Below are 27,100 nucleotides of genomic sequence, written 5' to 3'. Positions count from 1 at the left end.
GCGAAACGGGAACGGTAGCGCACCTGTCTCTCATCGGGCAGATCCGCATCGGCCATGATGCATCGACACGGCCGCGCGATGTAGGCATTTAATTGCTTTGATTATATTTGGAAAGATCGCCGGAGATAGCGGCGGCAGCCGGGGTTCTGGAAAGCGGCTAGAAGTTCGTGCGTACGGTTCATTTCGCGAAATAGTCTCGAGCAATTAATGATGAGTGCACGCCTAATATTTGGTTTAACAAACTCCGGCTGCAGCCGGGGATCGTTCGAGTCGTGTAAATCGCGGGGGATAATTAGTTGCGCAACGGATTCTTCGACCGAATTAGAAACGCTGCGCTGGTCGCGTCGCGCGTGCGTCGATTTTCGGTGAATTGAGCCATTCGTCACGGCTACGTTCGTTTCACGTCGATCGCGTGATTCCTGGAGAACACGCCGGGTCGTCGCCGAATATTTCGTGATCGACCGACATCATCTGTCGGAAACGTTGTTCGACGCGTTGCTTCGGACAACGCTCGGCTCGATAAAACGGCGCGCGTTCGAGAGCAGTCCGTTCTTGAACGGAAAAGTGGGCTCCGTCAATGTCGGTTTAATCTACCGGCAAATGCCCACGCTAATTCCCGTACACGGCGACACACACGTTCCCAGATAAAAGTGCGGCTTTAATAATTAGCGTATGCATAATTCACCACCGAGAAAGCGAGCTTATCGTCCTCCTTTAAGCGGTCAGTCATGTCGGTCGGGTCGGCTTTTGCGCAACAGGAACTCCGAAACGATAAACCAATGTCCCGCGCGGTTGCCTGGACACGAATTAAACGCATCCAGCGGATTATCTTATTGGTGGTACCGTGATGGTTAGATAACGAGCGTTTTCGCTGACGTCGTATTGTTCTTTATGGATTCCATAACTGTAAATAATGGAAGAAACGTAACAGTTAACACAGCGCAGAAGACATAGAGAAATAAATTGACTGAACAGCGATACACGACAAGGTTGTCTGTCAGTAAGAACAACTGCAACATCGTTTAGACATTTGTTTAAAGCAGGACGGAGCCTGGCATCGGGCAGCATAGAGATTACGAGATTTAATGAGACATTTATGATATCACATTTTCGTATAAATGAAGTACAAGCTTTTAATTTTTACATTACACGGATTCTTTATATTCACTAAAGATAAGAAACACGAATCGCATCGTGTGCTGCCGTGCAGGGTGGTCCACTGATTCATCCGTACAATTTTAATGGCATAATTTATCTTTCACGCCGTTGCCTAAGTCCAAATTAACTCGAACACGACCGTCGATCTCTCGGATTTCCATTACAACGTTCAAAAACGTCAAATTATAGCCGAACCGGATAGCCGATCATCAATTAAGCGAGCGTCGTTCGTTAAGGAAATACTTCCCAGAAGATTACTCGATGTTCGATGCACTGCTAGCTATAAAACGTCCGATCCGCAATGTATTAATAAACGTACCCCAACTGGAATCCATTCGATTCCATTCGCCTCGTTAAAACGGCCGGCCGTTTGGCGGTGGCCGCGGGAAAATGGTCCCCAGGCGTAATTACCATCGGAACGATATCCCGCGAACGTCCTCGACCGATAAAGCAACCCGTTATTGTTCTCCCTATAAACGCGTGTAGCCGGTGTTCACGCGTTCCGCGCGTGGTCGCCATGGAATAAAATCGAGTCTCCGTATCGCCCAGGGAACCTCCGTGTCCCGGGGAAAACGGTATCGCGGTGCGATCGGCGTTATCGAGCTCCGGGACGTTCCACCGCGAAGGTAAAGTGGTGTCATTAACACGTTGACTGCCGCGAGAATTTTAAGCGTTCTGTATCATATTGCTTATCTTTTCATACGCGGACGAATGGAATTAGAATGAATCGTTAACGACTCGATGCGACGATTCTTATCGTTTCAATTGTTTTCCAGTAATTTCGACGCTTCGGTTATCGGCGATCAACAGGGTTGTTAACCTTTCACCATCTAATAGCTACTCTCGGTGGTCGCTTGATTTAATATTAATTATAACATTAGTACAGCATAATAGTAATAGATAGATACAAAATAGTAAAGTTTAATATTTCATAATAATCTTCGTATGATTCATCGATACGCGAAGTATTCGAATAAAAACAGCTCTGTTCCTCAATTTACGCGTGATTCCTCGTTAAGTTCTCAATCTAACGCGCAGTTTGATTCATTTAGCGGCTCGCGAAAGAGAAAAGAGAGAGTCGAACGCGTCGCGAACTCGCGCGTCTCCAATATATTCCGGATAAGGGGTGCGGCGAGGGCCGATTATCGAGATTCGACCGGCCCCCGATTAGCCAGCCCTTTTTCGCTGCGCTCTCCGCTTCGTCGATTCCGATCCCGATAAATATGCATCGCCATTAAAACCAAGAAGAGGCGGAGAGGTGGATCTCAGAGGGTCGGTCGCGCCGGTTTCCGGCGACGTTGACGATCTCTGTCGATTATTACCGCGACCCGGCGATGTCCTTTCTCTCTAGCCGCGATCCCTGTCTCGAACACCGGGATGATATACCTGTGCATCGATCATGCTCGTTATCGCTGCCCGAGTCACTCGGAAATTTTCAGAAAGCCTCCCGTGCCGGGGATAATTTAACGTTCGGCGATAAGGGGACGACGTTCTCGCGTTGTCGAGCGATAATCGGGAGGAGAACGGGTCCGGAGGAAGCTACCCCCTGTCCCACATCCGCTCGCGGAGGAGCGGGATCGTTGGGGAATAGTCTACGCGTATCGAACCAGCGGCTTGTCAATCAGCTTGCGTCTCGCGATCCATCAGAGGGATCGATCGAACGAATTCGGAAGAAAGTCGGGGCTGTCCTAAGGTAAATGATGAATCGGTCTTGTCGGGACGGATTTGCGAATAACACGCTAGACTCTCTAGCTGGGTTGCTCGAGGACTCTGCTCTCGAACTCTTGCTCCGACAAATTCGATACTCAATCGCGCGCGTGAGCCGCATTGTGGTCGCGGTAACAATGTATAATCTTCCGTGGAATATTGTAAACTTTCCTCAGTAAACGAGAAGCTTGTTGTAATAATATGTTTGTTCACTTGCAACGCCCATCGGTTCTACAATCGCGTAGAACTTCGATGAGTACCTGGTCCGCGGTGATACCGTGAAATTGAAATAAAACCAATCGAACGTTTCGTTATATCGAATGATCGGCGTCGCGGCGTCTGCGGGCCAAGAAGAAAGGCGGGCTAGCGCGGCGAGCAGCGGCAACATGAAAGATTCCTCGCGGTAGAAAATCCACCGGTGGATTCGTCCGTGTTTCGCTCCAACCCCATACATCGCCGCGAGCTGAGTGGTCCATAAACAGCGTGATCGTTGTATCCACATGCTGGATGCGCTTGTAATCGTGAGAAGAATCCACGGCTAGATCACCGGCGCAGGGTCCTCTTAAAGGGAAGAGGTAACAGGCGGAGTGAAAGAGAGGAGCAGTGGAGGACGGTGCCGGCGTTCATTAATTAAACGAAGCGTGAGATTCCCAACCCTCTCCGCGCCGGTCCCTCCGACGCCCCACCACTCCTTTGTTCTAAGCCGGCCAACCCCCGCGATCTGAAGGAGCCGCTCTCCGCCGATCATCTGCCAGAAAGTCGATCGACCGATTCATAAATCCGTCCCCCTGTGTCCCTCGTCGCCCTTCCGCTTTAAATTGTCGGGACAGTTCGATAGCCCTGGAACAAAGGGCTCGACGGGACAGCGTGTACAAAAGCTCTCCGGGACGTTTCGTGTCCGCGAGGATCTTGGTAATTGTTGCGTGATGATTGGACAGCTTAACGATCCTGCTGAAAACGCTCGGCGGAGATCAGAGAGTTTGCGGGATCGAGCCAACGGCGATTGCCTGGATTTCGTAAAGGGGGAGAACTGATTTTTGCGGCGGGAAAGATGTTTGTTGGATTATGGAGTGGCCATTTTTATTCTTCTAATTGTTGCGTCTGTTCTTTTGATTCGTTCTGTTAAAGTGTCGAGAGGTTGGGAATATTTAGATATTACTCGTAGGACGGTAGTGTGGCATTGAAAATATTTATAGAAAGCGTCGAAGCGTCCATGGATTTTAACGCAACAATTCGCGATTGTCACTGTCATCTATGTATACTTATAATACAGTCGATCCACGACGCATTGTTACGCAGACATATTTGCTCGGACCAGATTTCCGATTTATCAGCGATAGGCTGACAAAGGGTCGGCCGAAATCCTTTGAAGATATCGCGTATCGGTCGATTCGTTGTTTGATCTGCGTCGAAACATGGACGTGCACTCCGTCTGTCGTCGATAACGGCCACGATCGGCGATGGTTCCGGTGATCGTGACGGTCGGCCCCACTCGTCCCGAGCCGGCCCTTATCAGGTACGACATATTTGTACGTGTGTCGCTCAAAGTGTTGCTGAAACGGGATCGGCAAATGGACGACGAAAAATGTCCACGTCCTGTAATGGCTCCTCGGCATATGTTACGTAAACGTTATCGTAACGCGAACGAGTTTGTGCAAGTCGAAATGCAACTTCGTTCAGATACCACCAGTGTAAACTGTAACTGTAAATATTTGTATACTCAATCTACATTTGTTTAATTACCATCGCCTAATAAGATAAGCAACGCGCGGTTTAAGAAACGTACCGACGAATAGGAATCTATGTGAAAACTCCAACACGAATTCCTTCCATTCTTCACGTGCCATTTCTTATGTATAAAATGACACCTGGCTCGACAATTAACCCCTTGACTCTATTAGCACCTAAATATATTATTGACAATAATTACAGCAAGGCTGTCTTAGATCCAACCTAAGAGAACCCTAATTCAACGATTAAATGCTTCAATAGTCATACATTATATAAACATGATCATTTTAGATTGCTTTAATTTAGTTCAATTCAGTGTTTCCATGGTTTCACTTTCTTAGAAACACTCGACGCAACATTCTACAGCCAAAGGATCAACAAAAACTATATCCTTCTTCAAGCTATCGAAACAATTCTCGAAATAATTGCACCAACGACAAACGACTCGTCTTCGCGATCCTTTCCCGAAAGTTGCGCGCGAACTAGCCGTTTATACTTCTCCAATTAATTACTCGCGTCCCATTTGTCTCGAGAGCTACAACATCATTGGTCCCGTCCGGTCAGGGTCGAAGGCACAATCGACGTCGAAGCGATCGCTGTCTCATTAATAACCCGAACATTGGCCGGCGGTGTGTACCGCGCTGGTAATAAGTGGCGGCAATGACTCGGTGTATCTGGCTGCGCGCAAGATCGCGCAATCCGCTCGGATCCCGGGCGGAACTCGCCGCGCGATGGATTTCATGGTGAGGTGGCCGCGGACAATGGCGGCCCTGGAAACGCCGTCGCAGATCACCTTGTGTCAACCGCGCGCAACAACGGCGTGCTTATGTACGGGCCTGGAGGGGTATTAATTATCCCCGGGCTCTCCTTATAACGTAATTTATGGGAGCAGGAGGGCGCACGGCCGGAGGGGAGCGTTATCAATCCGGCAAGATTAATCACTCAAGTTTATGCCGGGGCCCTCCTCATCCACTTCGCTTCTAGAAGTAGCACACTTCGCTTTGCTTCTACTCCGGCTTTTCGTGCCCTCGTCGCCTTTAGCCTAACGTCTTGATTTATGAGCCGCGTTCATGGGGGTCACCCTGTGTCATACCTTGACGAACAAACAGTCTCCGCTCGAAAGAAACCACCACCGAAGTTTCGTCGACCGATACGAGGGCGTTATCGTGTGGTTACTGGTTCAGGATGGATCGATGTTACGACTAGATTATCGTAAGCGTTAAATTAACTTAGTTAAGGTAATGGGCTTTGAAATTTCTCTCAATTATTCTTCGAGTGTACTAGTAGAAATAAACGAATCGTAACATGTCCTCGTCGAGTGTACCTCGATGGATGTTTCCCGAGTGAAACATTTAAAATCTTAGTTTACCTTCTAATAATATGGTAAACATTCGCATAGAATCTAGGATGCTCGTGTATCTTTAAGATTATAACAAGACGCAGTAGAATGTTCCTTTAAGGTGGCAGACAGTACTCGGTCGCCTTTAACGGGTGGGTCGCAGTGAATATTAATGCAACTCCCAGGGTATTTTTGACCTCATGAATACTCCGCTGATCAATGGCAGTCCGTTGCACATTTATTGGAATTTAATTTGCACCCAATTGGTCTCATAAATCAATTCTCAATCAGATACGACGTACAGGCGCTGCTGTCGCGGAGGCGAACGTCCCGCCTCCAAAAGAGAAACCAGCAATAGCTCGTGCACTGAACAGCATCCGAACGAAAGGAGGAATCCCGATCACAATCGCGTCTGAATCGCGACAACGTTTCGCACCCCTCGGCCGAGGGGTGAAGAACACCTCGGTAACTGCAATATCCGTTCCGCCGAAGGAACCAGCCATTCCCCGGGAAGGTGCAACATCGAATTGAAAAGTGCATCGGGCGCGCACTCTACCGAGTGCACGCTGAACCCGTCCGTGATTCTTTCCTCGTTGCACCGGGGCTCTAGCGTTAGAAACGTCTCACTCGCGGACCTGTCGAAGTGCGAGTATTCAACACGGTGACAACCGTTGGTGCACACATTGTGGAAAGTATACGTGCCAACCCCTTCCCCTGGCTCCAGGTGCGCGGAGGACGAGCGACGGAGGGGTGGCCGCGGAAACTGGAAAGGGAAAGCTTCCCCCACCAGCCGGCTCGCCGGTTGCGGTTTCCCCTCCCCTCCGCCCTTCCCCCCGGGCGAACCTGAAGCAAAGCGGATGCCACGGTGCCGACGAGGAGGGTCTACAACCGTCCTTTGTCGAGTCGTGCTGCCACCTGTGCCAGGCAGCTTTCGTCGACCTTGTCCGTGACTGGTCGTCGAGCACTTCGGCCCGGTCGCATCCCGGCTCCGAAGAGCTTGTTGACCGTCGATCCTGCGCGCGAAAACCCTCCTGACATCGTCCTCCGTCAACTTTACACGATTTCGCAAGCTCGCGACCGGTCGACTCGCTCTGTCTTGGACTTCTCGAGGAATCTTGTCAACCGAGCGATCGGTGTCTGAACCGATTTCGACGATCTTGGGCGAACTGTGATTATCCGGAGGCTGCCCGGGGGTTGGTACTCGCGCTTTTGTGTCGAATTCGGAGGATAGCTATTTGGTTTTTAGTTCGCGAGGGAACGAGGGTGATGACGGTTAGATGGGGAATAGAGGATTGGATTGTGCGCTGAGTATTTTACTTGTGTACGGCTGATTCGGAGCAATCGCGATTTTGGGAGTGATAGGGATGTTTAGTGAACGCACTGGGGAATGGAGATCGTGAGTTCGACGCAATGTTCAGTGAATAATCTTATTCACGAGTGAAGATACGATCGGGCGAAAGAATAACGATTATGATTAAAGCGTGACACGATTCAATAACAAGTCAGTTCCTATTACCGTTGATTGCACCTTGCTGTAATTACTCGAGTCGCAATTGCAGCTGTCACACAGTTCATAAATACGGAAAGTAACTCGTGATCAAATGAATTATAGCGGTTTAATCGTCACCAGCGACGTTTAATCAGATTGGCCTTCGCTGAACTCTGACCCCGGCCGCTACAGATCTCAGACGCGATAGGGATGATCATGATTCGTTCGAGGGCCGTTGGAATTTCGCGTTCGCGTTTCACGGTAGATCCAGCGATTCGATCTTGTCCGTAATTCGCGAGTGGACAGAGAGGACAGTGTTCACCGGGGAAATACGAGCAAATCGAATTACGTGCCGCTTATCAGATACGGTTCGCGAGGTAATTTTGACGAATTGCAGTCTCCGGATGTCCGATTAAGAAGTAAAAACGAGGACGAAAAGTATAGGAGGAGAGGGCACGCGTGGCGTGCGAGTAATTACGGGTTCAACGGACGATGAGCCGAACGCCTGCTAAGCGTTGGATAAACTTTCATTCGGTGTTACGTGCGACTTTTTACCTTATCGCTCGTCATCTGTAATTACAGGTTGCCGGCGTGACAGTTTTCACGTGCTCCGTGATAGACGCGCCAACGGCAACGCATCGTACACGCTCGCTCGCAGCCTCACGCGGAAATGTTAATTATTTCTCTTCGTCGCGGGGTGTCTCGCGTATCCTGTCGGAATATCATTTTTCTATGACCGCGAGCGATCATATCTCGACCCGCGTACCGGGATATCCGGTGATGAAGAACGCGATAACCGTGTATGATTATATTTCGACATTAGTACAGAAGACTTTCGTACAGTTTAACAATGATTAATCGTAGAATTCGATACAATGTAACATTTTCCGATCACCTGTGAACAGACTGCAACAAGTTTAGGCGAATTAACGTGTTTTTCAATTGGTACGAAGAAGCCGAAGTTTTAATTCTTAGGATGGTACTGATCGGTTAGAAAGGATACGAACGTTATTGTTATTCTGCCTAAAACTTTGCAGTCTATTCGTCGGTTAACGTTGGAACGGAGAGAGCTGTCGATAAAGCCAAGACCTTTCACGGGGAACACTCGACAACTGGACTGCAACGTATATTCATAAGTGTTTAATCGTTCCTTACAGCAGACCGCGTTCGTTAAAATGTAAACATTGAAATTTAGTTACGATAAAAAGTGCAAGTTCCGTGAAAGGACTTCAACAAATTATCGAGTTACGCAAAAGTTATAAAAATAAATTCGTTTAAAGCCTGCAGCGATAGTAAATGCAGACAGTCACGCACGTCTCAGCAAAGCACAACCGTTTTCGTCATTTGCAGCTTTATTCCCGCGAAACCAGTTTTCCCTCAAATTAACACTTAACCGAGCCATCAGCCGGACGTGTTTTTTCACTCGTTAATAGAAACTAACAAATTTGTAATTCAAATCGCGTTACATTCTAATCGTTATCTCGAATTTATGGAAATTCAAGGTAAAAACGCAAATTGCCGACACAACTGGCAAACTTCTAGTAGGTACGTCGAAACGATTCATCGAGCGGAGATATCATTGCCGAAGCATCGCGGGCGAAGTTCGTCGCGAAGCGTCGCTCCACAAACAACGACGTCGCCGTCGATGCGGCCCGAAGGAAGCAAACACTCGACGCATATCGAAACGCGTGAATTAACGAGAAGCTACGACGTAACGTTGAACCACCTATCATCTTTCCTCCGCGTTTACATTCGAATTCTCGACAAAGCGTGAGTCATTAGCCGGAGCGCGACAGTGCGTACGGACGATGCATTTAACATGAATCACGGTGTACCAGCGGTAGACTATAGGCTACAGAGCAGCCGGCATTAACATGTTAATGCCTTGTCTCGCGCTACGGTTAACCGTCTCGTCTCACCACGGCTAAACGCGCCGGTTGATCCACGGCATTAGCGATTCAAAGCCGAGCCGACACCTATAGACACAATCGTAATAAAACACGTCCACCGGCTCGCGAAATTAGACGCGTCGCAGCTGCGAATAGCTCGATCGGAACTATCGACGCGCACTGAGAACCTCTCCCCGGCAAATGCACGGCGCGAGTAAATATGCAACTCGCTCCAGCAACACACGTGTACGATAAAAAAGGAAATAACGGCGGTCTGATTGAAATTTCGTGATCACGATCGTTCACTGTGCTCGTCGATTGGTAGCGGTGGGCCGTCGATAAAACGAGGAAAGAGGGATCGGTAACGTGGCTGGCCGACCGGCGCGTTGGCTCCTTAATTCCCGATTCCGTCGACGCACCCGTTGATCCTGGTTAAACACACGCACAGGCGACGCAGAGAGCCGGGAAATCCGAAATCGATGTGCGACGACATCGGTCAGCGGCTTAGCCTGGGCGTAGTCGTAGCGGAACGTCGACGTTCTCTGTGCCGTCGACAAATTCGGTGTCGCATTCTCGGAAAGTCACCGATGTAGGGGGATAGGAGGCTGCGCTCGGGGGGAAGGGAGGTTCTAAGGTGGAGTCGGAGTGCCAAAGAGAGACGCGGCGACACCGAGGGTGGAGAACGAACGAACGACGACGAGGACGAGGACGAGGACGACGACGACGACTACGGCTAAGACGAGAAGAAAGACGAAGAGAGCGAGAGGGAGAAAGCTACGACGTTGCACACACTGCAATGGACACTCGCGTATATCGACTCATACACTCGCGCGTCAGCTTACAAAGCGTATACGCATAGCAGCGGCCTCTTCGAATCACCGGGGCGGAAGGGGAGGTCGGCGAAGGAGTCGCGTAGGGCGGGCAGGGGGTGCGGCGAGGAGGAACCGAGCGAGTTGCGCGCGGCTGTGTGTAGACCGCGGTGTTAACAAACGGTACACTAATGTTTCACATCTCGGTGTGCCTCCGCCGTATGTTCCCGTCTCGTTCCATCGCCGCGCCGGCTCTCCGTCGCTCCACGGGGCTCCTCGACGGCCGGCAGCGTCGCCCTCCGTGGCGAGCAAGAGCGCGAAGCAGTAGCTCAACGTGCCGCGCACACTGCGGGGTGACGAGAAAGGCAGCGGCGCGACCAGGTTTTGGTGGTAGTACGAGAGCCGCTTGGGAGCGAGGCGTCGAGAGACGGGGCGCGGCGAGGCGACGCGGAGGGGAAAGGCGGCGGCGGGGCGGGGCAAGATTAGTCCGCGCCCACGGAGGGGAAAAAAGCCGAGCTCCGCACCCACCGCGGCCCGCTGGTGGGGAGACGAAAGAAGTGTGGAAGGGGACGATTTATCCTGCTCGCAGCCCCTCTCTTCTGCTCTTTCTCTCTCTTCCGGCGGTATCTTCCCGGCGCGGCCCGCACCGCCGCGTGCACACACGGCCGAGCGTCTGACGAACGAGGGGGTGGACGGGCGGAGGATCGCGCGAGTTTCACCGCGAAACGGGAAAAATATCACCGCCACCGGTAGAGGGTGGTAGGTGCGCATACATCGGCGGCCAGCCGCGCCGGCCGGCGAAAAATGTCGGTGCTCCTTTTTATCCCAACCCCGCGGACCTCTTTGTCCCCTTTCGCGCGAGCTCCCCACCAGAGCCCTGCGAGTGTCCTCCCCCGCGGACCGGTACGGCACTCGCGATCCACCACCTACCAGCCGCCCCTACCCGCCCCTTTGATCGGCTGCCGCGCGCCAGGAGGGCGACAAGTAAGCGCGAGGAGGCGAGTTCCCTTGAAAGAACTGCGCAAAACACACTTTCGCGACGCCACGGATCCGAAAGTCGTCTACCGTTTGTCGTCGCCGTTGTCGTCGCCGTTGTACCCGTTCGCGTCGCGGCGCGACGCCTCGTTGTCGACTTGCATATTGTTAGTGATCGCCGGCACGTTGCCGTAATCGCGCGCGGCCACGGTTCCAACGGTCGACGATCCCGACGCATCCACGTCCGGGTCCGGGATCGTTCGGCTCCCCTTTTCGTTTCCTACGGCCGACCAATCCACGGCAGCGAACAGAGAGTTTCTCGGACTCTCGATGAGAATTCGAAGGGAAGTCGCGGGAAAGGAGTCGTTCGTCGACTTCCCCGGCACCGATGACAATCGCGGCGCGTGATGGGCCGGCCACGCGTGATCCGTGCATTAAATTTCCGGTACGCGTTCGTCCCGCGTAAACGTGCCCGTGTAATACGTTCGCCGGGCGGCGCAACCGTTCGAGCGAGAAAGACGTTGCGACGCCGGTGAACCGGAGCGAGACGGGAAACGCGCGCGCTGTGTGCCGAGGCCAGGTTGAGAGAACGGTGCGGAGGATCTTGCTGGGAGGGAGAAGGAGATAGAGGTTGTGTAGTCAAGTGTCGCGTTGTGTGTGCAGCAAGGAGGTGGATCTTGGGAGGTGGGGGCCGGAGGTACAGCGCGAGGGGGTACCGAGTAGTCGACGATCGTTGGAAAGTAGTAGTAGTAGTAGTAGTAGTCCTAGTAGTAGTAGGGGGTGGAGGAGGAAAAGGTGGAGGAGGAGGAGGTGGAGGAGGAGAAGTCGAAGAGAGAGAAAGAGGAAGAAAGAGAGTAGTGGGAAAGCGGCGGTGGTGGGGAGACGTCGGAGTGTGTGCGGTCGTGTCGAAGAAAGAGGTGGAGAAGCGAGCGGGCACGGTAGAGAGGGCAAGCGAACAAACTACCGGGAAGAAGTCAGCGGCAAGTAAAGCAGCGCCGCCGAGGCTAAACTTCGGGATCTATCGAACTAAAATTGTCGTGTAGTTTCTGCCTCCTCTTCTCGCCCCCTCCAAACGCGGCCGGCCTCTCGCTCTCTCCCTTGACCCCACCAGAGCGAATACACACGCCGGCAACGGCAGCATCTCGGTCGGTTGCGCCCCCTCTGGCCTCGTCGAGCGGCACCCATCCCCTCCACGAAACGAAAGCCGAACGAAGAGGGAAGAAAGCATCGACGGTGGGGCGTCACGAGGTACGCGGACCGTTAGGCGGACGGAGAAGAATAGATCGGCGGCGGGCCGGCGGGAGCGGGACAGCGAAACGGAAAGAGGCGAAAAGGAGGGAAAGAGACGGAACTCGAATGCGAGAGGGGATAGGCAGGGAGCGCGTTAGCTGGCCCCACGGGCGACTCACCATATTTTATTGTCGCGTTTGCCGACGCTAACCGCCGTACGGCGTACGGCTCCGTGTGCCACGATCCACGAAGATGCCGGCGACCCGACTCCGCGACGCGATACAGCAGAATAGAAGAAAATAGAAGATTAGAGAGGAGAAGAGAAGCGAGAAATCGGGACCAAGTGCTAGCCAACTGCCGCTCTTCTGATCAGCTCCGTTCTGCTCTACTCTGCTCTGCTCTGCCGTGTCCGCCGCTCAGCTCAGCTCAGCTCAGCTCGGCTCGGCTCGGCTCGGCCTGCGAGGAGCGGAAGAGCCGCGGCGCGGTTACGACGAATTCGCGTGGGTTAGAGGTGCCGTGCCGGCAGTGGCATCATCAGCCACCAGCAGAGGTGGCACCAGCACCCCCACCACACCGCGCGGCGTGCCGGCCTGGACCCTCCCACCCGTCTCGCCGAGGGCAAACCATCTCGCAAAAATCGTCCCCCTTTCCATGGAAGGAAAAGAACTACGGCGACGACTCTGCCACCACCACCACCACCACCGTCGAGCCGACCGTTTCTCGTCACTACCACCACCACCATCGGCACACTACCATCGTTATCGCCAGCGCCACCGTCACTGTACCGCTGCTGCCTCCTCCTACACCGCGATCAACCGTCATCTCGCGGAACGAGGATACCAGAACTTACGGACTCGGATCTGGTTGTTCGGTCCTTACGACGAGGCCGCAGCCCACGGCCTGCCGATTCGCCGGATCGGTCTCTCGCCCCGGTCGTACACAGGCTCGTGTACGGTGGTCGATCGTTTCGATTCGGTACCCAGTGACGATTTCGCTAGACACAACAGTGCGCGTGTGGACCGGTATCGTTGAACGGATTAAACGGGACTACGCGAACTGTCGAACCGCCCCCTTCTAGCGGCATCGGCCGCGCGGAAAAAGAAACTTCGGAGCAGTCTCGGTCCGGGGCCAAGTGGGCATCCTCCTCCCGGCCCGGTAGAGAAGAATCGTCGTATGGACACGCGCTCTTCGTCTCCGTTCCCCCTCTGAGCACGAGCGAGACGTACGCGTCTCTACATGTGGACGCGCACACACGCGCGACCATCACGCAGAGGACCAAGCCAAAAACGAGCGGGCATTACGCGCGCGACATCCGCGCCAGTTTCTCCGGTACTCGTTTAAAGAGTGCGGAACGTCGAGCGGCGAGGCTCTAAGAGACATCGCGAAATTTTCGATCGGGAAGAAAAAGAGGCAGGTTACGAGACCCGAGATACATCGGATCGCTCGTGATCGCTGGAGGTGCGAAACGATCCACGGTGCGCGAAGGTAGAAGAAGAAGAAGAAGAAGAAGAAGAAGAAGAAGAGGCAGAAGCAAGAGAGGAAGAAGAGGAGGACGGAGGATCGTAGATCCGAAGGAGGGAAAAAGAAAGCGGTGCGCGCGCGAGAACAAGTCGATCCTCGGCTTTCCTTTTTCACGAGCCGTCTCTCCGTCACCATCGCTCGAGTTCTCGACCTACCACTCTCTCCCTCTCTATCTCTCGTTACCCGCCGACTGTCCGTCCCTCTAGCGCTTCCTCTCTCGCTCGCTCCTCCCTCTATCCCGTCCCGGCCTCTCGCTTCCACCGAGCTTACGTGTCGCGCTCTCCTCCTCGCACTCGCACCCGTGTACCTCCGCCTTCCTATCCGCTCGCCGGAGGACTGGATTCCGACGAAAAGAAACGACGATTCGGAGGATAGTCGCGACCGATCATAGCTGGCGCGTCGATCGGATCAACGGCGGCCGAGTTTCGCCAGGCGACCGATCCATCGTGTGCCCCAACCGATCCGTGAACCACGGTTCCGCTTGTATTGTGATCTGGTGCTGTTTCTTTCGCCCGTTTTCCGCGTACCTTCGAGATCGGTTCACGTTCGCGCTCGTTCGCGGCCGTTCCCGCGGGACCCCGTCACCTGCACGCCGATCGCGCTTCGAGGGAGATCGCCGGAAGCCCTACGGCTGTTCGCCGGTGAACTGTCCGCGCGGTGTTGACGTACGGTTGTCATCGGGACGTGGTGGTGCCTAGTCGTGAACGAGTCGTCGTGGCAGACAGTGTCATCCCGGTTGTACGCGACCACGTTGCGGTCGCCGATCGGAAAACTGGTCCCTGTGTGCCTTTGTGCCCGCGTCGTCTGTGACAGTGCCAGTGTGTACAGCCTGAGACCGCCTTCAGGGTCGTCGTCGATGTCGTTGTCGTCGCGGTGCGCTCGGCTCTTTTGCTAGACAGTGCAATAAAACGCGCGCGGACACGCGCGCCGAAAAGATATCGCCTGGGCTCCACTCGAGGCGACCGTCCGGCCAAACGGGACGATACTCGACGCAGATATACACCCGCGATCGGTTCTTCGATCGTTCCTTCCGGCTTCGTCGTTCCAGTCTTCTTGTGCGTACAGTGAGAGCAATCGGAAACGGGAAGAGGAAGCGACAGTGCTATATATACGCGTACGCGTCTTGAAAGTGAACTTGGTGAGACTGCGACACACGGATGCGAGGCTCTGATACGATGATCGCGTAGCGGTGCCCGACCATCACGGCCCTGAGTGGCCGACACACAATGTCACAGTTCTCTTTCCGAGGATCGCCAAATCTACAGGTGAGTCCTCGCGTTATTCTACCCGCGTCTACCCCGTTGTCGATTCATCGTTTCGCCGGGTCGCGCACGGGGTCCCCGGGACCCGACACGATTGTCCCGTGATGGATGTACTCGCGATGACATCGATCATGCTCGCCGCGGCTGGAATCAATCGGCTATCCTGCGGAATTCGTTAGGCTCCGGTTAAATAACAACTAGACACGATCCCGACTGCTTTCCCCTCGAACATCCGCGATACGCCGAACGAAAATTGCAACGTATCCTCGGAATAGAAGTCTCGTCGTTGTGTGCCTTCGAAACACCCCGTATGTTTACGCACGAGTAATTCGTTCGGTTCGAAACGTTGCTCGTGATTTCAGTGTATAAAACAGGTCAAACGAGCAGGAATAATGCATAGAAATATTAGAATTGCATTTTGCAAGGCTTCACGTAAGGTAATAAGTCATGCGACATATGTATTCTTAATTTTTCACACGTACACCAGCGCGCGGCTCTTCGAAATTACAATTCATGCGATGCAATGATTCCACGGTGAATCATGCCGAACTTACACCGAAATTCTCCGATATACAAATCCACTCCCCCCCGTTCGTAAAACCGAGGTCGGAATAATGCAGCACAATTCCTTTTCAATTCAGTCGCCTGTCTAATTGATAAGCGAACGCTTGTAATCGCTCGACTGAAATATTGCCCCGAGCTTTGCAATCGCCGGGGCGACATTCGCGGCTAGCTGAACCCCGAAATCCGCGCGGATTTCCATTCACGGGGCCAGTTTCTTCCAAGGACCGGGCCAATTGTTGTCCGGTTCGGGCCAATAGTTTCGCGAGCCTCGAACGGACCGCCCGGCCTCCCCCTTCGTAGAACACCGAGTTTTTTCGTCGTTGAAAAAACATTCGGCGTCGTCTATCGGCGGTCCGGTTTATCTCTCTCGCAGGCCGGCAAAAACTCGAGCTGCGGTCAGTCGCGGATGTTTTTTTCCCCACCGGTCTTTTTTTCGCTGCGTCGAAAAAAGGTGTGAACGAAGAAACATGTTTGTCTAAGCTTTTTTTCTGCCGGCCGTTTTTTCGCTCGCGGCCGTCGTGCCGCGGTGAAAAAACGGGCCGGAGTCGCGCGAAAAAATTGTCTGTAGTTGGCCGCGTATAGCCCCGCGAGCGGGACGGGGGTGAACCGGCGAACGAAAGAAAGAGACGCGTGCGAGCGTACGGTGTCTGGAGCCGCCGGAAAAAAATGCCGGTACACGTCAAACGTCAATTGATGAGAGTACTGGCACGCGAGTATTCTACCTTTAAGTCCCTAACGATTCGCCTTGAGAGTTACGCTCGATAGAACTGGTTTATTGTTATCAATCCAACAGGGGAAAGGGATTCCGTGACCTTTTCCTGGCCACGGTTATCCTGAAGATAGCATTTAACCCTTTGGCTACGGCAGAACTTTGCGTCAACGGGTATTTCCAAAGCTGGCTATTGAAACCATGGAAACACTGAATTGAACTAAAGCAATGTAAAATGATCATGCTTGTACGATGTACGACTGACGGAGGGTGTAATTATTGAATTAAAATTCACTTGCGTCTGATCCAAGCTTTGCTGCAATTATTGTTAAAATTTTACGGCCGACAGTACACCGAGATCAAGTTTGACAGTAGTCAAAGGGTTAAGGAATTGTTATTCTTATTCGAGAGTAGATGTATTAACTCAATTTCTTGATGTTCTTGTTCAGGAATGTTCGAGGAGAAATGATACTCAGTTTCGACTGAAGACCGTCGAACGATATTTACGTTTGCTAATTGTTTTCGAAATTTCTCGTCGCGAGTCTGAGAGGATATTGCAAGGCGAGGGGTTAACCGGCCAAGCGCCGAAAGAAACGACGGCTGTCGTCCGGCCACGCTCGCACGGATCTATGAATCCGGATATAATTTCACCCGTTTGAAAGTCAAATGTATTCAACGGTCGAAAGGCTCTCGCCTATTTGCGACTATCTGTTCCCTCTCGTACGCGACTCTGGGTCTGCCGCGTTTAAACTGATCGTTTATGCGCACTCGACTATTAACCGGTCAGTAAGGATGTAGTCGTTTTGTTCTCGAAACCGTTTCGTCGATTCGGGAAGTTTCCTTGGATTTTGTAGTCACTTGACGTCACGTTAGCTCGTTGATTTTTGTCGACCGTCTTCTTCGCGTCTTCTTCGGGTCTCTATCGGGTCTTTATCGACTATTCGAATAATCGTTTTGACTGGTTAGCAATTATGTTTGACTAACGATCGGCGAGTTTAGGTAATCGTTTTGACAGTTGGAAATTATTATTACTTGTTGCATGCGGAATTATGCAGAATTGCGGTTGCAACGTGAACTGTTGCAAAGTGCAACATTTTTTATTTCAGTGATGTTTAACTGAACGTCCGAAGGAGGTTCTTCGTTTAGGATGTATCGTCCAAGTCTCTTGCCGAAGTTTGTCAAGTCGTTAATGAATTTCCGGTGGACTAACGATCCAAAGAATGCACTCGATGTTATTAATTTATTAGACGATAGATTGGCCGAAAGTACTTATGTAATCCAAGACGAACGAAAGACTTCCAGATGGCGCGTCAGTAGGTTTGACTTTAACGCAACAATCGAGCCCCGAGCATCGCGGCATTTCCATGTTTACAGTGAACGTTTATTACTCATTCGCCTCGAATTCACGGGTTCAAAGTTGCCCACTAAATTCTCCTAACGGAACATCGATTAAATCTTGCGAACTATCGTCACGGTCCACGCTAACCGAAACATTTTCATTATCCTCCATAGCTCCGTGATATACGGCGCGGGCAAATCAAGCAGGAAGATTTAGGATATACAGTCCCTGTAATGCGAAGTGAATAGAATTCCATTCCCTCTACTAACGCATTCACGCCGTTGAAAGTACTGTAGAAAATAATTAAATTTCCATCTTATTTCCCTCTGCAAATATTTCACGGCTACTCATTAAAATCGGGGGTTCGCTGATAAAGCGACAATCTTCTCTTTCATTCAGCTCCGTTTTTAAAGAGAATTCGGTGTATCCGACGCTTACCGTGACAAACGTAATTTGCCAGCGGTCACAAGAGTTTCGCGCGATCGTCCCGTTGAAATTCAAAGGTTCACCGGTGAAAATCCGAGCAAATGGGAAAGAGAGGGAACGAGGAAGAGGAGAGAGCCAGAAAGAGAGAGAGAGTGTGTGAGAGCGAGAGCGAGAGAGCGGTTCGTTTCGGTTCTCGGACCACAGTGGATAATTTGTAGCGTGGGATCTTGTCCGTTGCGAAAATGGATAGCCGTTGGCAAGCCTGAGAGATTCGGTACCACGTGTCCTGACACGTTGCATATAGGTGTAGTACGCCGCGCATACCTACGCGGTGTGCATAGCGGCCGAGCTGAGAACATGTGTTGCCACGCCTAAAGCAACGCTCCGAAATGATCGAAGAGCTTGCGCTCGCTGGAATAATTATCTCGTCTTACCATCGGTGAAGCTTTTTGCCACCAGCGGTACTACACCGCGCGTCGGCGCGCCCACACCCACGCTTAGACGTCGAGCCACGCGTTCCTCTTCCTCTTCCGCAGCCGCGGCGATCTCCCGCCTCGAAATGGCGTTTCGAACGGGGCTTTTTTACCTCGTTACCCGCGCCGCCTAACATCGTTCGTTCAGCCGGCTGCCATTACGCGGTCCAATTTTCGCGTTTTCAGACACACAAGCGACAGACGCAACCGCCGTCCCTCTTTCTATCGATTTTCGCCGCGGAAACGGGAATGGGAGGCGCGATCGCGAACGAAATTTCCCCTTCCGCGGGAGGAATTTAACGGACGACAAAGGGTTACCGGATTTCGCTTGCATTTCGTTCCATTCGCGCGCGGATCTTCGTCGAAAGGCTGTTGATTAAACCGTCGAATAGGGAATCGGTTGATAACGATAACCAGGAGACGGTAACGCGTCAGTGGTCGTAGAGATTTTTGCTCGGATTATCGGGAAACTGGTTTCGATAGTGCTAAACGTTGTATATTTATTTGAAACGTCATTTGTCCAGAAAAGAGGGAAGGTTCTATGATAGAAACACGCGCATTAGAATATTCTAATAGTAGAACAGACGTCCACGGAAAGCAGGTTTCCTCCTCGCGAGTGTGCATTTACATGGAAACACCGAACGGAATATTTAAGAAACTGTAACGCGGTCTGATCATCGCGAATGGTCGCAAACCGGCGAATATATTTTCGCATGACACGCTCTAGGAAAGCGCGTGCCAGGGGGGAACCGTCCGTTCTATCAGTCGACGAGCAATTTCCAATAACGAGCCCGGCTAATGTCTCTCGGCAGGCAAAAGCGGTAGTTGCAATAGCGGGATCGGCTCGCGTACGTATCACGTTGCTTAACCGCCGATAAAAATTAATGGTCTATTATCTATGAGTGTTACTCCGGTTATAACACAGTTAAACAAACAAGCAAGCACTTTAGTCACGGTTGTTGTATTATCGTTGACACACTTTTCTTTCGTATTGCGTTCGCCCGTCAACCTTAAGCGTTGATCTCTGCAACGAACTGTGCATCGTTTATTACGAGCGAGCGAGCGAGCGAGGAAAGGAGGCCCGCGACGACGCCACCCGTGATCGAGGGATTCAATTTCCGTGGAGAGGGACGGAGAGCAAGAGGTTGAATCATCGGGGCCGTCCGCTTTCACGGAGCGTGCTGGTGACACTCGTTATCGTAATTATATCATAGGCCGGCGAAAAACGCTCGATAAGAGACCGACCGCTCCGTTCCAACGTCCGTCCACCGGACTACTTTTCCAGCCCCTTTCTTCCCTTGTGTCGCGATCTGAACCGGGTCCATCCGGGAACTTCTTCGCGTTCCGCGCCGGCGATAAACTATTAATTGTCGCTTGTGCTTCTTGTTGGCGAGATACGGCTCGCGCGCGGCGCTTGGCATTTGCGTTTCGCCGGTGATGTAACTGCCGAGAGTCGTTGCGCTCTCTCGCCGCGCCGTGGAAACTCGCCGGCCGTAAATACGCGCGACACGCGGACCGTGTAAACTTATCATTAATAATCGTTAAGCGCGTTCAGGTGTGTTCGACATCGGCCCGCGGCGTGCAGCTTCTTAATTTCCAGCGGATCTCTCTCCTCTCGGACGTCTCGCAGGAGCTGGCTTTTATTGCCTCGTCCCGCTGGAAATCTTGCTTTAATCGTGCTTGTTATTATTATTACTAGACTGCGGAATTTCATGCTTTTATGGCGCATAAAAGATCCGCGCGAAAAATCGCTGGATACAAGGTTCGATGGAATTTAATGTAGTCCTCGTTCCGTTGCTGATTTACCGATGGCAATAACGGGGGTAACAGAGAATTTCGTTTAATTTCAATCGCCTCGGACTTACTTACTCGCGAACGTGTAAATTTCGTGCTCGAACTTCTGCTCGCCGATTATTCCGAAGCATTCTGCTACTTTTTTAACTTCGCCGCGTCATCGTTATGCAAACTTCCAACTATTCTACCCGTTTTCAAGAGGATCTCGACAAAGACAGTTGCACCGGGAATGACCGCGAAGGTTACACCTTTTGTTTCAGTAATTGCGCTGAATTTTTTCTGCAATTATCGATTCTACAACATTGTCAGTACTTTTTGCTCGGCATGACCACGTGTTAGGTCGTTCGCGTGATATACTACGTTCGAATACAATTAGAAGCGACTGCATTGTAATGGACAGTTCACCTTTGGACTTCCTAATTCGATGCTACTTTGTAGCGGCGTGTTAAGGTAACTCGGCCGACTCGACATTTGCAATGATGTCTGTAATTACAGCAGCGTAACCCCCCGGACCGAGCGACTAGCTACGGAAAGGATACAGTCAGACCGCAAAAGTTTAGCCTCAGTTTCCTAAATATCAGTTATCTATCTTCGCGGTATCGTCTCGTCGATAGAAGTAATGTAAATTCTGTGTCCAAGATACGATTTCACGAGGAAACATAAATGCGGCCGTTACACGAGCACGGGACTGAAAATTAAGAAACCCAAGACGAAAGTCAGCGACGAAGAATTGCATTCGATTTAGAAGACAAATTCTCGTATCGTTAATCTGCTTAATCCGATCGAAATTACGATCCTTCCCCACTTTTCGTGCCGCTTATTTTCGGATCACGAGTCTAAAGCTCGAGGTGTCGAGAGAAGAAGCGCGACAAGGAGATCATTCGGGGCGACGCGATCGAAAATTCATCGAGCAATCGATATATCACCCCCTCGATATCGACGGCGGCAATTGGTTACGCGTTCGACTAGGCCCAGAGATTACGAGGCTACTTTGCGAGCGTTACAGGCGAATTAAAGCAATTAAGGATAACGTCCAGCCGAAGGCACGCGTGTCGATATCGATAATCGAGCCTGTTGCTGAATTTTTCTCCTGTAACGACACCGCGCTACCACTGCCCGACGCTTGTTCTCTTCGAGCAGTTGAAGCCTTTTTGCCTTATGAACGGATGTTTGTACGAGATAATGAATTATCAGTTCGATCGATCGGTAAAAGTACAATCTCCCGTTGATTTCTTAGATAGCACAGCGCGAGTCATGCTCTTTCGGGGGTTATTTACTCGCGAAGAATTCTGAAAACGCATCATCACCGTTGCGTGATAATATATTTTCACATCTGACATCTCTTTCCTGTAAAAGAAGTTAATACAGTCGCCAAGTTCGATACTAAATTTCCAAGCAGCAGAACGCTCCGCGGCAGTAGCTCGACCAGAAAAGAAAGAACGCGTAATTTGCATAATACGACAAAATAGCAGATGTTGGACGCTGTCTGCGGTGAAGCGTAGACTGGTGAACCATCCTCTGGAGAAGCGGTAACCGGGCAACTCCATAACGAAGGGATTAAACACCGACCAACCATGCGCGACGCTGGTTTTCACGGGCTGACCGAGACTCCTCCTCCCCGACTGAAATTCCATATGCGACGCGGCGTCCTCGCGGGGGTGTCCTCGTCGCCCTGTCGAGCCGCGAAAAGTCGGTCCGGCCGTCGAGACCGGAAACCACCGGCGCGACTCCGCCATGGCCGCCGCTGGGAAATTGCTCGGCCGTGGAATTCGTGGAATCGCGTGGCCTGCGTAATCCACCGCGATTCCACCACCGAGGCGGAGGAGGCGACGACAATTCGGCCGCGTTCCTGCGAATCGGAATGCGCCGGCGGCGCGTCGCGGGGTGCCGAGGAGGGCGGGAGCGGTGCCCGGAGGATTCCTGAATGACGGTGGCCGCGTAAAAATTATGAATGGGCATATTATTGCAAGTTGGCAGCTCCGATGCGCCGCGGCACGATACGTTGCCACATAGATACGATCTCCGGTAGTAGTCCGCGGCTGGCAGTTAGCGCTGTTTCGTCCGCTGACTCGGCGCTACTCGATCCAATCGAGCTGACTCAGATCCTCCGCCGCCCTCGCTCTCTCCCTCTAGCTCGCTCGAGCTCCTCTTCTCCTCTTTCTCTGTCCCCTCCGTTTTCCTCTCTCCGTTGCATTCATTCACTCGCTAGCACAGCTTTCTTTTCCCCCTTGTTCCTTCCGATCGCGGTTTCACGCCTTTTTCTTCGTTCTTCAGCCAGCACTTCCACCCCCTCGCCGTTCTCCTCGGTCTCTCCTATTCATTCACGCGTTTCGCGGTCGATTCCGCTATTGGTTCTTCCGAACCTTTTCCCCCGCGATACCCCCTCCGGCCACTTTTCTCCTCTCGCTTTCTACCCGCTACTCTTATTTCACCCCCGTGAGCGTTGCTTTCTGGGAATCTTTTCCCGACTTCCTAGCAGCTCCCTCTGAGCTCTCTCTCTCTCTCTCTCTCTCTCTCTCTCTCTCTCTCTCTCTCTCTCTCTCTCTCTCTCTCTCTCTCTCTCTCTCTCTCTCTCTCTCTCTCTCTCTCTCTCTCTCTCTCTCTCTCTCTCTCTCTCTCTCTCTCTCTCTCTCTCTCTCTCTCTCTCTCTCTCTCTCTCTCTCTCTCTCTCTCTCTCTGTCTCTTCGTCGAATTCGTTCACTGCGCGGTCGATGTTTTATCGTTCGTCGTTTTTCACTCCGGTTGGTGGTCTCTCGGTTCGCGTCGCTTCGCCGAGCTGTGCGCCCGCGCGCGGAGAACTCGCGACTGCAACATTGTTGCTAGTCGGAGACTTCCGGCTCTCCGATTACGTTTCGACACTGCACGCCAGTCGTCTATGACGATAAGTCGCGCTCGATTGTTTGTCGACGGTGATTTGACGAATCGAGCCTGATCTCTCTCTCTTCCTCGTCCCTTCCGTTACAGTCTCGATGGCGATAAGCGGGTACGCGGTACTCGCCAGATAACCAACCGGAAATCGACGCCCCCCTCTCCTCCTGTTTCTTTCTTCGTCGATCAGGTGCGTTCGTCAAGGATCACATTGTACTTTTAATGGAACAAACTTAACGCTTTCGCGTTACACGCATATCGTTTTTTGACGTGTTAATATGCATCACTGTTTATCGATGTAATTGCAGAATTATCTATTCAATGAGGCGGCCGTTAGGTTGCAAACGTTCTCGTCGTATAATGTAAACGTTTATGTAGAATGTTACTGTTTTTAACGCATCGTTTGGTTTTGCTGTTCGCATTTGTTCGCTCGTCGTTCAACGTATATCGTTCAACTTAGCTGGTGTACGTAGCGTCGAAGTTCCATCTTCATGTAGGTACTTAGAATATCTTGTACGTATCCGATCGAGTGAAATATTTCGTGCTTACTGAACTGGGCAAACAGATGTGTACACTAATGCTGTTTATTAATAATCTCGTACAAAGCGATAGATGTCAAATCAGTCCGGAATATATGAACATCTTATTATAGACTCAAACAGCAAATCTTAATTGACCGTAGTCCTCGGCAATTTCATCTTCCATCGAAAAATCGTTCCCAATTATCGTCCGAACCGTGTAGCTCGAGTCTCATAGTTGTTAATTCGAGGATCAAACCTCGCCGCGATCGTATTGCGCTATTACGTGAAATCCGGACATGCTACAACCTCTTAAAGACCACGAAACATTTATTCGGGAACAAACGTGGTCCGAGCGCCGGGCACAAGCCGATGGCGACGGCTCGGTGCCGAAAGGGGGCGCCAGGAATATGGAAACCGGCGACGACAAGGAAAGTCCGCGGGACACCGAATTCGTAATGGTCCGTTTTACAAGCGGGCTGACGGAATTTATTGCGCGGCGCGCGGTACACATCGCCGTTGCCCGCGGAACCAATGATTTATACCGTGAGAAAGATTAGGCATTCGCGGCTGAACCCTTGCACCACTACCGTTACGCGAGAACGTGCCTCCGTCCTCTCCGTTCTCCCCCCGGCCCCTCCGCGCCGGATAAAATAGTAACGACTCCGACGAGGACAATTTCAATAAATTATCTCGGGGTGCCGCGCGAATGATCAGAGATCGCGCGCCGTCGTCTCTCGCGCCTTTCCCCGAATGCTTCGAACACCGATTACACCGAGATCTCTCCCACCTTTCTCTCTCTCTCTCTCTCTCTCTCTTTCTCTCTCCCCGGCCTCCTCCCACCCACGGCACTCGACTTTGCATTCTCTCGCCTTCCGCTGAATTTGCATCGACGTGTTCGGTCTACGGCGGAGACTCGTCCCCCGCGGCCAGAATGCACGGAACGAGACTTCTTTCGGGACGAACTGATCGAACATCGACGTCCCCTGGCGATTCCATTGTTCTCCGCCATTTTTAGCGGGAGCCTTCAGGAATTTTTCGAGTCCGGTGTAAGACACGGCTTGAAGTCTATACGGTTGGCTTCCCTTTTCTTCTTAGGTGTTTCTTTTTAAGCGGATACTATTATCGTTGTAATTATTGTTCGAAAGGAAGTGTTTGCTGGTTCGTTGGAGAATATCCGTTCGCGAGCGCAGGAAACGTATAGGAACTGATAATCGGATAGTTGCTAATTGTACGAATTATATGGAGCAGTTTGTTTTAGGGGTTCACACGAAACGATGTTGGGGTCGATCACTCGCAACTCCGTTTCTCGTACGTGAGATCAGCCGATCGATCTTCACGGTGTGAGAGAGCAGCGGGAGAAACGAAACATTCAGGAGACTAAACACCCACTGTAGAAAAGTAATGCCCAGGAAACGTTCCGAGGTTATTCTTGCATCGCTTAAACCTTATTTACGGCTTGTGGTTTAGTTATAAGTTTGAAGTGCGTGATGTTCTATTGTTCTCTCCGTCGGGGATGTGAAAATAATTTATGCTCGCGCATAGATTCCTATTTGCTTTGCTAAGCACAGCCTCTCCTCGAGTTATTTATGGAGTGTACGGCGTTAACGTTCACAAAAAGCGACAGCATCAACAACCGTACATTCAATCTCCTAATTAACACCTCAGCGGTTTTACGTTCTACGAGAGGATTACTCTCGCATTCCTTCCAATTAAGGAACCTGAATTTGTTCAAAGTGAAATTTATTCACACCGCGATATTCTATCGCGACGATGAAGAGGGTAATCCCTTTACGAACGTCGACATTTCAGTGAAATAAAATCTTCATATTTCCAATACTAAATCGCGAACGGATGATTAGATCACTCGAACAACGAAAGATCAGCGCGCAGTTTCTCTTTATTCTATTAATTAAGCAACCGATGTATAATTTAGCCACGTACGCCGAACGTTTTGTACGCTTCAACGAATGTTCGTGCGGAAATCTGAATCTAAAACATTCGATCGCTCGAAACGATCCCAGTCGGCCGCGGAAGGAAGCGATCAGAGTGGTATCGCTTAAGCGGAGACCGTTGTTTTGTTTCTCGCGGCTCGCAACCGCCAGTTAACATCCAACACACGGTGCTCCGCGATTACAAAGTAACTGTTCGCCGCGATAAGCGGCCGTGTATCGCGTTTAATACGTTTCCAGCGGGGCCCGTGTGTATGTTTAATAAATAGAGCGGGCTCGGGCCGGCCGCGGTGACCAGGGAGAATACGATTATGCCGACGAGGACGAGAAAGTATCGCGAGCGCGCGACAATGCGTACAGGCAACAGAGGCCCTGCCTGCTATCGTCCGGCTGACGGCGTTAGCAAATGACGCCGGATGCGCCATTGTATCGTCGCGGCGTCTCTGCCGATAACGCCGCCTCACTCACCCCCTCCGGTTAATCGCTTTACGGCGAAACTTCGGTGTCGGATGGCGATTTCCCGCTACACGCCGCTCACGGGGGCTGGTGCTTTTGTCGAAACGCGTGCAAACCTTTTCCGCTCCGCGATCTTTCCATCGCCGGTGGCCGCCGATTGTCCCCGGCCAGCCACCCCCGTCGCCGATCCTCTCGGCCCGATAACGACCGTCTTCCAAATAATCGCGAGTACCCGAGAATACCGATTAGTAAGCAGCAACTAATTCATTCGCCCGAATATCTCGCGTTCTCGAAGAAATCCCGCGGGAACGACCGCGGTCTCGCGGTTTATCAGATTCCGTTAGCGTTCGTAGTTTCCGCGTAACGATTTCTAGCTTGCGACCGCGTCGATTCGAATGCTAGAGTTTTCTAAATCCGTCGGGTGGTTTTTATCAAAGATATCTTGCATTCGCCGGATGTAGCGGGTGCTCGATACTATCAGATTTCTCGTTCTCCTGTGATTATCGATGGGCACTTGAATATCCTCCGCGGGTAATTCGTAAATACTACAGATTTAAAATATACATACATACCTGTAGATTGTACCTTTGTCAGCCGTCGAATCGCAGAGCAAATATGTACAACGAATTGTTTATATAACAGCTTAATCTTTACGTGTCTCGTACTACTTCTGAGCAGCTTGAATCGAGAAAAAGCGTTTCCTTATCTGCTCACGATACCGCGCCCCGTCCAAAACAAGACGTACTCGAAGCGACGGTTCTTGTACCTTAATGAAGCCCCGTTTCTCGGAACATACGTGCGGTTCGTGCGTTCCGGGTCCGCCGCGGGGCCCGGTTTCGCAAGAATTTTCGGCAACGGAGCCGTAATTCGTATCCAATCGGCGATTCATAT

The 27,100-nt window shown here is 51.6% G+C and overlaps 1 protein-coding gene across 3 annotated transcripts in view; it reads left to right on the top strand.

The window, feature by feature from the left end:
- Positions 1-27,100, top strand: part of mirr (iroquois-class homeodomain protein mirror) — a 78,993-nt gene that overhangs the window by 25,740 nt on the left and 26,153 nt on the right. Inside the window, exon 1 of one of the 3 annotated variants that reach the window (XM_076369592.1) lies at positions 11,904-15,113. The exons of 1 other annotated variant lie outside the window; for it this stretch is intronic. In XM_076369592.1, coding sequence (XP_076225707.1) covers positions 15,075-15,113 — 39 coding nt within the window. In that variant the 5' untranslated portion in view covers positions 11,904-15,074. Of the gene's footprint in view, positions 1-11,903; positions 15,114-23,681; positions 23,777-27,100 lie in introns of those variants that run through there. One more of the 3 variants, XM_076369595.1, reaches the window with a different exon arrangement.

Source organism: Nomia melanderi, chromosome 7 (genome assembly GCF_051020985.1).
Source record: "Nomia melanderi isolate GNS246 chromosome 7, iyNomMela1, whole genome shotgun sequence".
Classification (NCBI taxonomy): Eukaryota; Metazoa; Arthropoda; class Insecta; order Hymenoptera; family Halictidae; genus Nomia; species Nomia melanderi.
This window is presented reverse-complemented; position numbering and strand designations above follow the sequence as displayed.